This window comes from Hemitrygon akajei, chromosome 8 (assembly GCF_048418815.1).
Source record: "Hemitrygon akajei chromosome 8, sHemAka1.3, whole genome shotgun sequence".
Lineage (NCBI taxonomy): Eukaryota > Metazoa > Chordata > Chondrichthyes > Myliobatiformes > Dasyatidae > Hemitrygon > Hemitrygon akajei.
The window spans coordinates 62,043,519-62,057,840 of record NC_133131.1 but is presented as its reverse complement, the minus strand read 5'-3'; the positions used below and the strand labels follow the sequence as shown (position 1 = coordinate 62,057,840).

At 43.9% G+C, this 14,322-nt stretch overlaps 1 protein-coding gene and 1 pseudogene across 7 annotated transcripts in view; one reads left to right on the top strand and one right to left on the bottom strand.

Moving 5' to 3' along the window:
• Nucleotides 1-324: 324 nt before the first annotated feature.
• LOC140731926 (NACHT, LRR and PYD domains-containing protein 3-like) overlaps nt 325-14,322 on the bottom strand; it is a 92,397-nt gene continuing 78,399 nt past the window's right edge. For 5 of the 7 annotated variants that reach the window (XM_073053910.1, XM_073053913.1, XM_073053914.1 and 2 more), the window contains 4 exons: nt 3,392-3,562; nt 2,453-2,623; nt 2,181-2,348; nt 325-1,646 (listed from right to left, as the gene is read on the bottom strand). In XM_073053910.1, coding sequence (XP_072910011.1) covers nt 1,559-1,646; nt 2,181-2,348; nt 2,453-2,623; nt 3,392-3,562 — 598 coding nt within the window. In that variant the 3' untranslated portion in view covers nt 325-1,558. The remainder of the gene's footprint in view (nt 1,647-2,180; nt 2,349-2,452; nt 2,624-3,391; nt 3,563-14,322) is intronic. The other 2 variants (XM_073053915.1, XM_073053916.1) reach the window with 2 other exon arrangements.
• LOC140731501 (AP-1 complex subunit beta-1-like) lies at nt 11,661-14,043 on the top strand (annotated as a pseudogene).

The window sequence follows — 14,322 nt, the reverse complement described above, 5'->3', positions numbered from 1 at the left end:
GTGAAGTTTCTGAAACTTGGGTGTCATTGCTGAAGTTCTTTCTATATCCTTGCTGTTGTCTGTGTTGCCCTGTTACCACATCAGCACAATCCTATTTACTAGTTACGAGTGTTCTCTATTGTTTCCTCTACAACATTGATTAGGCTTAGAATATCTCCACTACTCAAATGTTACAATTGAAATCTCATCCCAACACTGTGCCATTTACTGTACATACTGGCTGATAATCTCAGAATTACACGGGATGATCTGCTTTCAGCTTTGTTAGATCCTGATGATTCTTCAATTCAAACACTCTTTGGAAGTTAAGAATGAGGCATTAAGTGCACTGCTTACAATGATTTTATTTGGTGTTACAGGAGCAAAGAAAATGATGGGAGCAGTGTGGCAAGAGACAAAGAGGGAAAGAGTACCAGGAAAACAGAGTGAACAAAGGTGGTCTGGCCTTCTTATACTAGACCACTGATAACAGTAAATTTGATTGGAATTCCAGCAGATTACAGGTAACCAATTAAATAGCCAAATTACAGAAAGACACTGAACTATCACATGTATATTGCTGATTATATAAAAATGCCAACAAGCATGAAAGTTAAACTACATGAAAAATAACAATTCTGCAGCCCAATCCAGCAGAATTCATGCTCATCTTAGTTACAGATCATTATGTACAACTTGCTAATTTTCTGAAAGTATAACACTATAGCTGAAACTCTCAATCTGCTTAATTCTGTAGACAGTTAAAGGCTGTCATTGGTCCTGTGCATTGCGTATACTTTCAGCTCTAATCTAGTTACGAGAGTGGACCACTTGGTGCCCACATCCAGCTGCACTTCTCAGTAAGATGAATCATTTTAAAACTGAATTGCTAATCATAGGATGGCTTGGGAACAGTCAGTGCTTAAAAATGGGGAAAGGAAATATGATACAAATCCACTAGTACATGAAGAAACCGTTTAATCACAAAGTTACACAAATAAATTTACCCTGATTTACTCTATACTTAGGTTTTGTTAAGATCATAAGACATGGCAGCAGAATTATGCCATTCTGTCCATTGAGTCCCTTTCGCTGTTTCCTCATGGTTATTTTATTATCCCTCTCAACCCCATTCTCCCACCTTCTCCCCTTAATCTTGGATGCCCTGACTAATCAAGAACTTACCAACCTCCACCTTAAATATATGCAATGACTTGGCGTCCACTGCCTTCTGAGGCAAAGAATTCCAGATGCCCCACTATCTGGTAAAAGAAATTCCTCCTCATGCTTTCCCAATGGACGCCTCGATTCTGATGTTGTGTCTGAGGGTCCTTGACTCACTCATTATAAAAACATCTTCTCCACATCCACCTATATTCAATAGGTTTCAATGAGCTCCTCCTCATTCTTCTGAACTTCAGAGAGTACAGCTCAGAGCCAAACACTTCTCATATATTAACCCATAAATGACGGGCAACTGACTCACTGCACCATCCTCAAGAACCCCAAAAAGTTCAGAACAGTATATAGGGTGAGATAAAGCTCACAGAAGCACCTCTGATGTACCTAATTGAATTGTTCACACAATGACCCTCATTCTGGGTCTCCATCCTCGCAGTGACAGCAGCTGTTCCTGGCCCCATGAACTAAAATTGTTTTCATCCAGACTGAAACAAGAGAAAATTTAGCTGATTACACCGATGACAATCACAACAAAATGTTTAATATTGCAAAGATTATGAGATATTTCATCTTTTAAAATGAATGATCCTACTGATATTTTGTTATATTAAATATCAACTTAAATACTCAGCAGGAGCACTGGAATTCGTGCTGGGTTGGAAGCTGGTCCCTGCTGGCCAGCTCGATCTCTGGTGCTGCTCTCCAGTGTTCAGTCCCTGGAAAGCAAGCTACCGGTAGATCTCCTTTGTCTGTGGATATCTAGTGTGAAACAGGCTGATCTGCCCTCACCTGTGGCTGACCCAGGAGGAGATGAGGAACTGCTGACTGGTTGCTCTTGCATAAAAATAACTCCAGGATAACATCTCAGGCACAATCAATTGTTAGGTCATGCCACTCAAGGAGCTGTGCTAACATTATTTTGTCACTGTACGTGCTGTGTGCAACTGTATACTGCATATTGCATCTTGGCAGCGGAATATGGTTTCAGTTAGCATGACAAACTTGAACTGGGTACTCACTCTATCATCTTCAGGTTTTCACACTTCTGTATGAGGGTGCGGAATAGCTTAATAGACTCATCAGTAAATGAGTTGGACTTAAGGATCAATGTGTGCAGTGATTGGACTGCAATGAGAGCAGAGACAAGATGTTTTGTGCATAAATCAGTGAGATTATTCTTCCAGAACCTGTGAATCAGAAAGGAAATGAGGCATTACCCAGCATTCATTTACACCATCACTATTTCTCATTGTCGGACACTTGGTTAGTACAATTGTGACTCGTGACTTACTGCAGCTTTTCTATTTTGGAATTCCAGTTCCTCAGCCCCTCGCACAACAATTCCATGCCCTTGTCTCCCAGTCCATTACCGCCGAGGTCCAGGACAGTCAGTGAGCAGCTTTTCCTGATCATGGAAGCGATATCAGGGGCACAAGACACAGTGAGCCCAACAGCCCAAAGTCTGGGGATGAGAGATATAAAAGGAAGCTAAAATAAAGAGTTGTTAGTGCAGATGCACAGAGGTTATGAAAAAGAATTAGTAATAATTACCATGAAATTAGTATTAGAAACTATCCAGAGATATTTATCAGGAGTGCTATGTTCACAAGGCCCTTAGCATGGTCAATGAACCTTCCCATCCATCCAACAATCGCTTTGACCCCCTACCATCAGGCAGGAAGTACCGTAGCATTAAGACGTGGACTGCTAGGAAGCCAAACAGCTTCTTCCCCAAGCTGTGAGACTATGGAACTCCCGGCCACCACCTAGGTCTCATCAGAATCAGATTTAATATCACCGGCACATATTGTAAAATCTGTTAACTTTATGGCAGCAGTACATGATAAAAAATATAGAGAAAAAAATTAATATAACTATGCCTATTAAATAGTTAAGTTAAAATAAGTAGTGGAAAATAACAGAAATAAAAAAAAGTAGTGAGGTAGTGTTCATGGGTTCAATGTCAGTTTAGAAATTGGATGGCAGAGAAGAAGCAATTCCTGAATCACAGTATGTGCCTTCATGTTGTAAATGCCCCTTATGACTTGTGGTAATATTACTTTATGTTTTGTATGAGAATTCTATGGACTATGTTGTGCACCATGGCCCGGAAGAACATTGCTTTGTTGCGTGGTATACATGTAGAGTTGAATAACAATAAACCTGAACTAGCGTTAACACTGATCCATGTCCTGCAATCAGTGAGATCATTTCAGAGACTAGTACTTACCGCAGTTCCTCTAGATTTTGGTCCACTTTTGTCAGCGCGCCAGACAGTCTTTTCATTCCAGAATCTCCCAAATTATTGTTGCTCAGATTCAGCGCTCTTAGTGACTGGTACGTACTGAGAGTGGAAGCAAGATCCTCTGTGCAGCAAGCTGAGAGATTGTTATCGTCCAGCCTGACCATCAGGGGTTGCAAGGGAAGGAGAAGCCAGAAAGTAAGAGTACAGAGAAGTTTACGGAGACAGAGTGGCAGGAGGATGTAGAGAGTACAGAGTTAATAACAGATCTTTGGTGCTGGAGAAACAACAAATTACAAAAAGACATACTCAGTGGCCATTTTATTTGGTACAGGAGTGAAACTCATTGGGATCTTCTGCTGCTGTAGCCCACATTCTTCAAGATCCAATGTGTTGTGTGCCCAGAGATGATCTTTTGCAAACCACTGTAGTCATGTGTGGTTACTAATGTTACTGTCACCATCCTGTCAGCTTGAACTGGTCTAGCCATTCTCCTCTGACCTCTCTCATTAACAATGAAAACATGAGGAAATCTGCAGATGCTGGAAATTCAAGCAACGCACACAAAATGCTGGTGGAACACAGCAGGCCAGGCAGCATCTATAGGAAGAAGCACTGTCCACATTTCGGGCTGAGACCCTTTGTCAGGACTAACTGAAAGATAGTAAGAGATTTGAAAGTAGGAGGGGGAGGGGGAAATCCAAAATGATAGAAGACAGGAGGGGGTGGGGTGAAGCTAAGAGATTGGCAAAAGAGATACAGAGCCGGAGAAGGGAAAGGATCATGGGATGGGAGGCCTAGGGAGAAAGAAAGGGGGAGGGGAGCACCAGGAGGAGATGGAGAACAGGCAAAGAGGGATGGGCAGAGAGAGAAAGAAAAGGGGGGGAAATAAATAAGTCAGGGATGGGGTAAGAAGGCATTAACGGAAGTTAGAGAAGTCAATGTTCATGCCATCAGGTTGCAAGCTACCCAGACGGAATACAAGGTGTTGTTCCACAAACCTGAGTGTGGCTTCATCTTGACAGTAGAGGATGCCATGGATAGACATATCAGAATGGAAATGGGACGTGGAATTAAAATGTGGGAGATCCTGCTTTCTCTGGCGGACAGAGTGCAGGTGTTCAGCGAACTGGTCTCCCAGTCTGCGTTGGGTCTCACCAATGTATAAAAGGCCACACCGGGAGCACTGGACGCAGTATACCACACCGGCCAACTCCAGGTGAAGTGTCGTCTCACCTGGAAGGACTGTCCGGGGCCCTGAATGGTGGTGAGGGAGAACTGTAAGGGAAGGTGTAGCACTTGTTCCACTTACAAGGATAAGTGCCAGGAGGGAGATCGGTGGGAAGGGATGGGGGGATGAATGGACAAGGGAGTTGCGTAGGGAGTGATCCTTGCGGAAAGCAGAAAGGGGGAGAGGGAAGGATGTCCTTGGTAGTGGGATCCCGTTGGAGGTGGCGAAAGTTACGGAGAATTATACGTTGGACCTGGAGGCTGGTGGGGTGGTAGGTGAGGACAAGGGGAACCCTATCCCAAGTGGGGTGGCGGGCGGATGGGGTGAGGGCAGATGTGCAGGAAATGGGAGAGATGTGTTTGAGAGCAGAGTTGATGGTGGAGGAAGGGAAGCCCCTTTGTTTAACAAAAGGAAGACATCTCCTTCATCCTGGAATGAAAAGTCTCACCCTGAGAGCAGATGCGGTGGAGACGGAGGAATTGCGAGAAGGGGATGGCATTTTTGCAAGAGACAGGGTGTTATCCTTGTAAGCAGAACAAGTGCTCCCTCACCACCATTCAGGGCCCCAGACAGTCCTTCCAAGTGAGGCAACACTTCAACTGTGAGTTGGCTGGTGTGGTATACTGCGTCCAGTGCTCCCGATGCGGCCTTTTATATATTGGTGAGACCTAATGCAGTCTGAGAAACCGTTCCACTGAACACCTATGCTCTGTCCACCAGAGAAAGCAGGATCTCCCAATGGCTACCCATTTTAATTCCACATCCCATTCCCATTCTGATATGTCTATCCATGGCTTCCTCTATCATCAAGATGAAGCCACACTCAGGTTAGAAGAACACCACCTTATATTCCGTCTGGGTAGCCTCCAACCTGATGGCATCAACACTGACTTCTCTAACTTCCGTTAATGCCCCTCCTCCCTTTCTTACCCCATCCGATTTATTTATTTCCCCCCCCTCCTTTACTTTCTCTCTCTGCCCACCACTCTTTACCTGTTCTCCATCTCCCTCTGGTGCTCCCCTCCCCTTTTCTTTCTCCCTAGGCCTCCCATCCCATGATCCTTTCCCTTCTCCAGCTCTGTGTCCCTTTTGCCAATCAACTTTCCAGCTCTTAGCTTCACCCCAACCCCTCCTGTCTTTCCCCCTCCCCCTCCTACTTTCAAATCTCTTACTATCTTTTCTTTCAGTTAGTCCTGACAAAGGGTCTCAGCCCGAAATGTGGACAGTGCTTCTTCCGATAGATGCTGCCTGGCCTGCTGCATTCCACCAGCATTTTGTGTGTGTTCGTCGTTAACAAGGTGTTTCTGCGCACAGAACTGCCACTCACCACATATTTCCATTTCCTGCAGCATTCTCTGTGAACTCGAGAGACTTGTGTGTGAAAATCCCAGGAGACCAGCAGTTTCTGAATACCCAAACCACACTGTTCGGCACCAACACTCAATCCACAACCAAAATTCACTTAGACCACATTTCAGATCGCTGGCTAAGTATGTAAGTATGGGCTCCCTCACCTCTGCCCTTCTGACCCTCAACTAGGCCCCTCCCCCGGGGCTTGTTGCAAGCCGCCGGGGAGAGAGAGGGAGAGATGCTCTGCCTTCCTGATGATCGGCTCCGAGTCTTCTCGCCGGCTGAGTTCGAACAAATAAACTGGTAAAAGGTTAAAGTAAAGTCTAGTGTGTGGTGTGGTTATTTGGTCCGGCAAATTTAAGTTTACATTTGATGACATGACTCAGATCCCACATAGGGAACATTTCCCTGGGCTGAGTAAGCAACCAAGAGTTTGAATTGAACACAACTGAGTGGTAGGGCGCCCTGAGATGTTTTACTTCTGGCCACTCCTTGTGTCCGGTCAGGCATTCTGCCCCTTGCCCTTGAGGAACCTGCACCTTGGCGGGATCCAACTAACCATCTGGTAAGCAGTTGTTTTTGAGCATTAAAGTCTGCAGGTGCTGAAGAACTGGACAACATGTCTTTGGCCTGGTTGATTAAGCTGTACAATTGAGTCAACTTAACTAATTTGACAATGGCAAAGAAAAGGCCAGGTCTATTAGGAGGGGGCAGCAACCTGGTAATTAGATAAGGGGGTAACCGACCTGGTCTATTCTAACTGACTCGGTGGGCCAGTGACAGGCAGTGGCCTGGTAAATCGAAGTAACTAAATGGGCAACCGACGGTTGACCAGCATGGGACGGGACAGACGTTTAGCCAAACAGAGGGAAAAGGGCCTCCCCTGCAGTCTATCTGGATGTTAAGTGCAGCACTAACAAAGAAGCTGGGGAACGGTGTGGGGCCACCGGGGGAAATTGCGATACAACCTCTTGTGAACAAGCAATAAATTTAATTTGCAGTAAAAAGTGGAAATTATTGATTAAAGAATGGAAAGGTAAAGCTGATACCAAATGAAATAATACTTAACTGGCCAGTTGGAGGAACAAAGCATGTGATAAAGGGGTGTTGAGGTATGTACAACGTTTGTACGTCAGAAGGAAATCCCAAGAGTTGGGAAACATTAAAAGCCGAGTGCGAATGGGTAGATAGAAGAAAAAGAGAATGAAAGAAACAAAGAAAACAGGCAAAGGCTGATATGGACAGACAGGAAAGTTTAGATTGGCAGTGCTGCGCGTGAGATCTAGGGCAAATACGGGATCCCAAACCCACGTCTGGCATAGCGACCCTATTTGAGGATAGTGACCGCGATGAGGATTAGGCACCCACCGTAACCCCCACCTTACCAGGGGCCTAGTGTACCCAATGCTCCTGAACCCCCATCCTCTCAGTACTTAGATACGGTGGCCACTTGGGTAAAACAGCAGCGAAGGGAAGGGGAGGCTCCCTATACCCTGAGACCCAGGAAGGGAATACCAAGGATTATTCCGAGACAGTGGGGCAAGTATCCAATAAAACCATACACCCTGGAAGCCTCAAGAAACGATAATGATCATGAATCAGGCCCCAGATAGAAAAGAAAAAAACAGCAGTTTCCTCAGTATGTCCACAGTATAATGTATAATGTACAAATGTTTAATGCGACCCTGCAAGGTTTATTTGGTCTCTGCTGCATGATTCTCTCAGCTGATGAGGGGCAGAAATGGAAGGCAGAGTTAAGATACCAAACCTATCAGGAGTAACAGGCGGGAAAACTATAATAAGAATGAACAGACGGACCAGATTATTCAAGCCTTGGAGAGGGTTCTCCAGCAACCTGTAAACATCACTAAAGTACTTGAATGCAAACCTAAGCCTGGGAAATCGGTACCAGATCATCAGGAGCGATTTGTGGCCAGCTATGCCACTTTTTCAGGAGACCAAGCCTTTAATAATGGGAATCCGTCCCCCCAGTTTAATGCCTTACTGCTCCAATGCTTACCAACTAAGTTAGCCAACACGATTAAGGCAAATAATACGGATTGGCCTGACAATGACCAAAATCAAATGCGACAAACTTTGACATATTTCTGGGACCTTGCTTTTGAATCCCGATCAACCCCGAAGGGAACTAATATCAAGGTGAATATGTTCAGTGGAAAGAAGGATGCGAGCCGGCTATATCTGGGAATCAGAAATGGGAACCAAAGCACAGAACGCACATATTCACTTAACCAGCCACTGCAGGTGGAATTCCAGGGTGAGGTTTAATTTACAGCTACCACCAGTCTAGGGTGTAATCTGGCAGAGTGAGACTTGCTCTGTCTGTTGCAAGTTGAGATTCTATGCACTAATCACCCTGGGACTAGTGAACAACCGACAGCTTCCCCAGTAACCGACCCCCCAGTGGTGGGCACTAAATCTGGACTCCATTTCATTTGAATCCTTTCTGCTAGAGGGAGACTCTCATGTCACTCTGCACTATGATCTCAACTGAGAAAAGCCAATATTATGCACCCTTCGAGGGACAGAAGTTCCCAGGAAAAGAGGGCAGTGCATTACTGGATGAAGTTCCCAGTTTCCTTTGGCGACAGACAGGACTGTTGGTTCCCCATACCACCGTTAGGGTTTGCCCTGGGTTCAAGCCAAAGAGTCTAGGGTTCCTTGCCTACAACCTGACGAAACAAACCTCCAGCACCGAGGGGAACTGGCAAGACTTGGCCACAGGCCAACTCCGATACTGGAAGGAGTTCAGTATACTGGAGGTCATTTAATGGTGAAAATTTGAGGGTACAGAGTCTTAATGTTCCTGGTAGGTTGAAAGGAAAGGTTAAAAGTTTGAGAGAGCCATGGTTTTCCAGGGATATTGTAAACTTGATTATGAAAAAGAGATATCTACAATAAATATAGGCAGCATGGAGTAAATGAGATGCTCGAGGAATATAAAGAATGTAAGAAGAATCTTAAGAAAGAAATTAGAAAAGCTAAAAGAAGATACGAGGTTGCTTTGGCAAGTAAGGTGAAAATAAATCCGAAGGGTCCCTAGGACCTTGAGGGAGGTTAGTGTACAAATAGCAGGGGCTCTGACAGAAATATTTCAAATGTCATTAGAAATGGGGATGGTGCCGGAGGTTTGGCGGATTGCTCATGTGGTTCCATTGTTTTAAAAGGGTTTTAAGAGTAAACCTAGCAATTATAGGCCCGTCAGTTTGACATCAGTGGTGGGAAAATTAATGGAAAGTATTCTTAGAGATGGTATATATAATTATCTGGATAGACAGGGTCTGATTAGGAACAGTCAACATGGATTTGTGCATGGAAGGACATGTTTGACAAATCTTATTGAATTCTTTGAAGAGGTTACTAGGAAAGTTGACGAGGGTAAAGCAGTGGATGTTGTCTATATGGACTTCAGTAAGGCCTTTGACAAGGTTCCACATGGAAGGTTACTTAGGAAGGTTCAATTGTTAGGTATTAATATTGTAGTAGTAAAATGGATTCAACAGTGGCTGGATGGGAGACGCCAGAGAATAGTGCTGGGTAACTGTTAGGTTGCAGGCCGGTGACTAGTGGTGTGCCTCAGTGATCTGTACTGGGTCCAATGTTGTTTACCATATACATTAATGATCTGGATGATGGGGTGGTAAATTGGATTAGTAAGTATGCAGATGATACTAGGTGGGTGGCGTTGTGGATAATGAAGTAGGCTTTCAAAGCTTGCAGAGAGATTTAGGCCAGTTAGAAGAGTGGGCTGAAAGATGGCAGATGGAGTTTAATGCTAATAAGTGTGAGGTACACTTTGGTAGGAATACTCCAAATAGGACATACATGGTAAATGGTAGAGCATTGAAGAATGCAGTAGAACAGAGTGATCTAGGAATAATGGTGCATAGTTCCCTGAAGGTGGAATCTCATGTGGATAGGGTGGTGAAGAAAGCTTTTGGTATGCTGGCCTTTATAAATCAGAGCATTGAGTATAGGAGTTGGGATGTAATGTTAAAATTGTACAAGGCATTGGTAAGGCCAAATTTGGAGTATTGTGTACAGTTCTGGTCACCAAATTATAGGAAAGATGTCAACAAAATAGAGAGAGTACAGAGAAGATTTACTAGAATGTTACCTGGGTTTCAGCACCTAAGTTATAGAGAAAGGTTGAGCAAATTAGGTCTTTATTCTTTGCAGCGTATACGGTTGAGGGGGGACTTGATAGAGGTATTTAAAATTATGGGGATAGATCAGAGTTGACATTGATAGGCTTTTTCCATTGAGAGTAGGGGAGATTCAAACAAGAGGACATGAGTTGAGAGTTAGGGGGCAAAAGTTTAAGGGTAACACGAGGGGGAACTTCTTTACTCAGAGAGTGGTAGCTGTGTGGAACAGGCTTCCAGTAGAAGGCAGGTTCGGTATTGTCATTTAAAGTACAATTGGATAGGTATATGGATAGGAAAGGAATGGAGGGTTATGGGCTGAGTGCGGGTCAGTGGGACTAGGTGAGAGTAAGCATTCGGCACGGACTAGAAGGGCCGAGATGGCCTGTTTCCGTGCTGTAATTGTTATATGGTGAAAACGGGACATCTGGTAAGACACTCTTTTAATATTGACTGAACCCAAGACGTTGTACCCCATCTCTGGGCAATTTCAGGCCATGAAGTCGGCCGCACCAACTGCCCCCTGTCCGGATCACCGTGAAAGAAGGACAGACTCTCCCATCCCTTCTGCAGTACCTCCTCAAGTCCGAGGCGACATTTTATGAGGACGGAAGCTCTTTTGTGGATCCAGCAGGGAAGCAATGTTCTGGCTGTGCGATAGTGATGGACAGTGAAGTAACTGAGCAGGCCTTTATTTTAAACAACTGTCTCCACCCAGAAAGCTGAGCTGCTTGCTCTGACTTATGCCTGCATCCTAGCAGACTAAAGTGCGAACCTTTACACAGACTCCTGTTAGGCACTGACTAGGAACTTTGGGGATTCCTAACTTCCTCTGGCCATCCCATTACTAACACTATCTTTGTAAAACAACTTATTCACTTTTCTACAGCTACCTAGAGTTTTGATTATTATTAAATGTGTGGCCCATACTGGGGAACCTGATGAGATATCTAAGAGCAATGCTATAGATGATGCATCAGCTAGACAGACAGATAGCCTTGAATCCCACATTTTTAGTCCAGCTCCGGAACCCAGCAAGCTCTTATTAGACAAAATCTAAGGACAGGTATGCCAGATATGGGGGAAATACGTAACTTCCAGGGGGACGCCCCTGAAGGACAGCGCAGACTATGGTCCAAAATGGGTTGCCATCTTGAACCTCAGACCAATTTATGGGTGACCCCTGTGGGACAGGTCTGTGCTCCCTCTGTGTTTTTACTTACTTTGATAGATTATGTACCTAACTGTACATAGCTTGGCAAAGAGAGAATGGTTAATACATTATTACAATCTTGGTGGCACCCTGATTTCCAGAAAGCAGTTGTAAAAAACGAATGCTGGAAAGGGGATGCCTTGTGGTTCCGGAATTACCCCCTTGCCTGGTGGACCTTTTTCTTGTTTACAACTTGATTTTATAGAATTACCTAGAGTACATTGTTATATGTATTGCTTAGTGAGAGTAGTTGTATTTAGCAAATGGATTGAAGCTGTTCCTACAACTAATACCACTATGACTGTTGTGAAAATATTGCTAAAAGGACTAATTTCTCGCTATGGACTTCCAGAAATGATGAGCTCGGACAATGGGTCACATTTTGTTGCCAAAATAAATGAGGAAGTCTGTAAAGAACTTGTAATAAAACAACAGTTCCACTGTACCGATCATCCGAAAGCAGCCGGCATAATGGAACAAGCCAATGGTACTTTGAAAGAGAAGTTGGCCAAACTTACACAAGAAACTGGATTGACCTGGTTGAAAGCTTTACCCTTAGCTCTGTTCTATATGAGAATCACGCCATCAAGTAAAACAGGGCTATCACCAGCAGAATTGATACCTTGATATTGATATCACCAACAGACTTGACCTTGTGTGCTGCTCCTCCCTGAGAGCTTACCTGCCCAACTGGATATGCGTACCTTGGGGGAGGAGATGGCAAAAAACTAATGCAGATTAACTAAAACTCTCAAAAGCTTGCATTCACAGGTACAACAGGCCTATCAAGAGGACGAAACCCAGCCTAAAGGTGACTACCCCATGATTGAGCCTGGAGATATTGTCCTGATCATCAACTGGGATGGAGGGAAACTTGGACCTCAGTGGAGAGGACCACACCCACCAAGACTGATTCTAAATACTTCACAACAACCAAGGAAGGAAAAATCTTTGAACTCAACAGTGACAAGCAGAAAAAGAAAGAAGCAGTGAAGAAAGTGATTGCGTCAATGACCGTTAGCAAAGATATCAGTGCCCTCTTTCCTGATGTCCTAAACTGTATGCAGACAGACAATTTGGAGTTGAAGAAGCTGGTGTACCTCTATCTAATGAACTATGCAAAGAGCCAACCAGATATGGCAATTACGGCTGTCAACACTATTCTTAAGGACTGTAAAAATCCCAATCCACTTATCAGAGCGCTGGGCGTGAGAATAATAGGCTGCATCCATGTGGATAAAATTACTGAGTATTTGTGTGAGCCCCTGCGAAAATCTCTAAAGGATGAAGATCCTTGTGTACGAAAAGCTGCTGCTGTCTGTGTAGCCACGCTACATGACATCAATGCACAGCTGGTGGAAGATCAGGAATTTCTGGACACTCTAAAGGATCTGATGTCTGACTCTAATCCAATGGTTGTCGCAAATGCTGTGGCTGCTCTGTTGGAGATTGCAGAATCTCATCCAAACAGCAACTTATTAGACCTCAATTTTCAGATATTCAACAAGCTTTAACAGCCTTAAATGAATGTACTGAATGGGGCCAGATATTTATCCTTGATTGTTAGGCCAAGTATAGCCCAACGGATGAACGAGAAGCTCAAAGCATCTGTGAGCATGTGACGCCATGTTTATCTCACGCCAACTCAGCTGTCGGCTGCAAAGGTTCTGATGAAATTCATGGAAATGCTTTCAAAGGACTTGGCACTTTGTTGAAGGAACTGGCTCTCCCACTGGTAACGTTATTGTCTGCAGAACCAGAACTCCAATATGTTGCCCTCCAGAGTATCAACCTCATTATACAGAAAAGGTCTGAGATTCTTAAGCATTAAACAAAGGTTTTCTTTGTAAAATACAATGATCCAATATATGTGAAACTCGAAAAACTGGACATTATGATTCGATTGGCTTCTCAAGCTAACATTGTACAGGTTTTGGCAGAATTGAAGGAGTATGCCACTGAAGGAGATGCTGACTTTGTATGAAAAACTGTGTGTGCAATTCGACGATGTGCAATTAAAGTTGAGCAATCAGCAGAACGCTGTGAGAGTACGCTACTTGACCTCATTCAGACAAAAGTAAACTACGTCGTCTAAGAAGCTATTGCAGTAAAAAAGGACATTATTTCTGTAAACACCAAACAAGTATTAAAGGGTTATTGCAATACTTTGTGAAAATCTGGACTCACTGGATGAACCAGAAGCAAGAGCAGCAATGATATGGATAGTTGAAGAGTATGCAGAAAGAACTGACAATGCTGATGAGCTATTAGAGTGGCTCCTGGAAGGATTCCATGATGAGAGCACACAGGTTCAACTACAACTTTTGTTTGCTATTGTGAAGCTATTCTAAAAAAACACTGACTGAGACACAAGAACTGGTGCAGCAAGTTCTAAGCTTGGCAACACAAGATCCTGACAGCCCTGACTTGAAAGACCGTGGTTATATACTGGCATCTACTTTCTATAGATCCAGTGGCAGCAAAAGAAGTTGTATTGGCAGAAAACCCTCCGATTTCAGAAGAAACTGATCTTATTGAGGCAACGCACTTTGATGAATTAATCTGCCATATTGGAACACTGGCCCCTGTGTACCATAAGCCACCCAGTGCATTAGTAGAGGGGCAATCTCGGAGGATACATCGAGCAGACTGCAAACATGTTATTGAAGGAACTGAGTAGGAGGACTCCCTTGGACTAAAGGAAAATGTATTGGTTGATGGTGGCATTTTGCATTTCGGAAGTCTGATTGGATTAATTTTGATTATTGCCTGTATCCTATAGTGTCTTTGGCCATGTTTTGTATCATGTTATAGAAGCAACAATCTGTTCTGTAAAGTTATCATGTAATGATAAAAAAGAGGGAATGATTAAATTTTAAGGGAATTGGGGGGGCATAAGAAATGAATCTCTGTTCTGGTAAATAGCGGGTTAAAATTAAGTGCCAGCTTGTGTATGCTT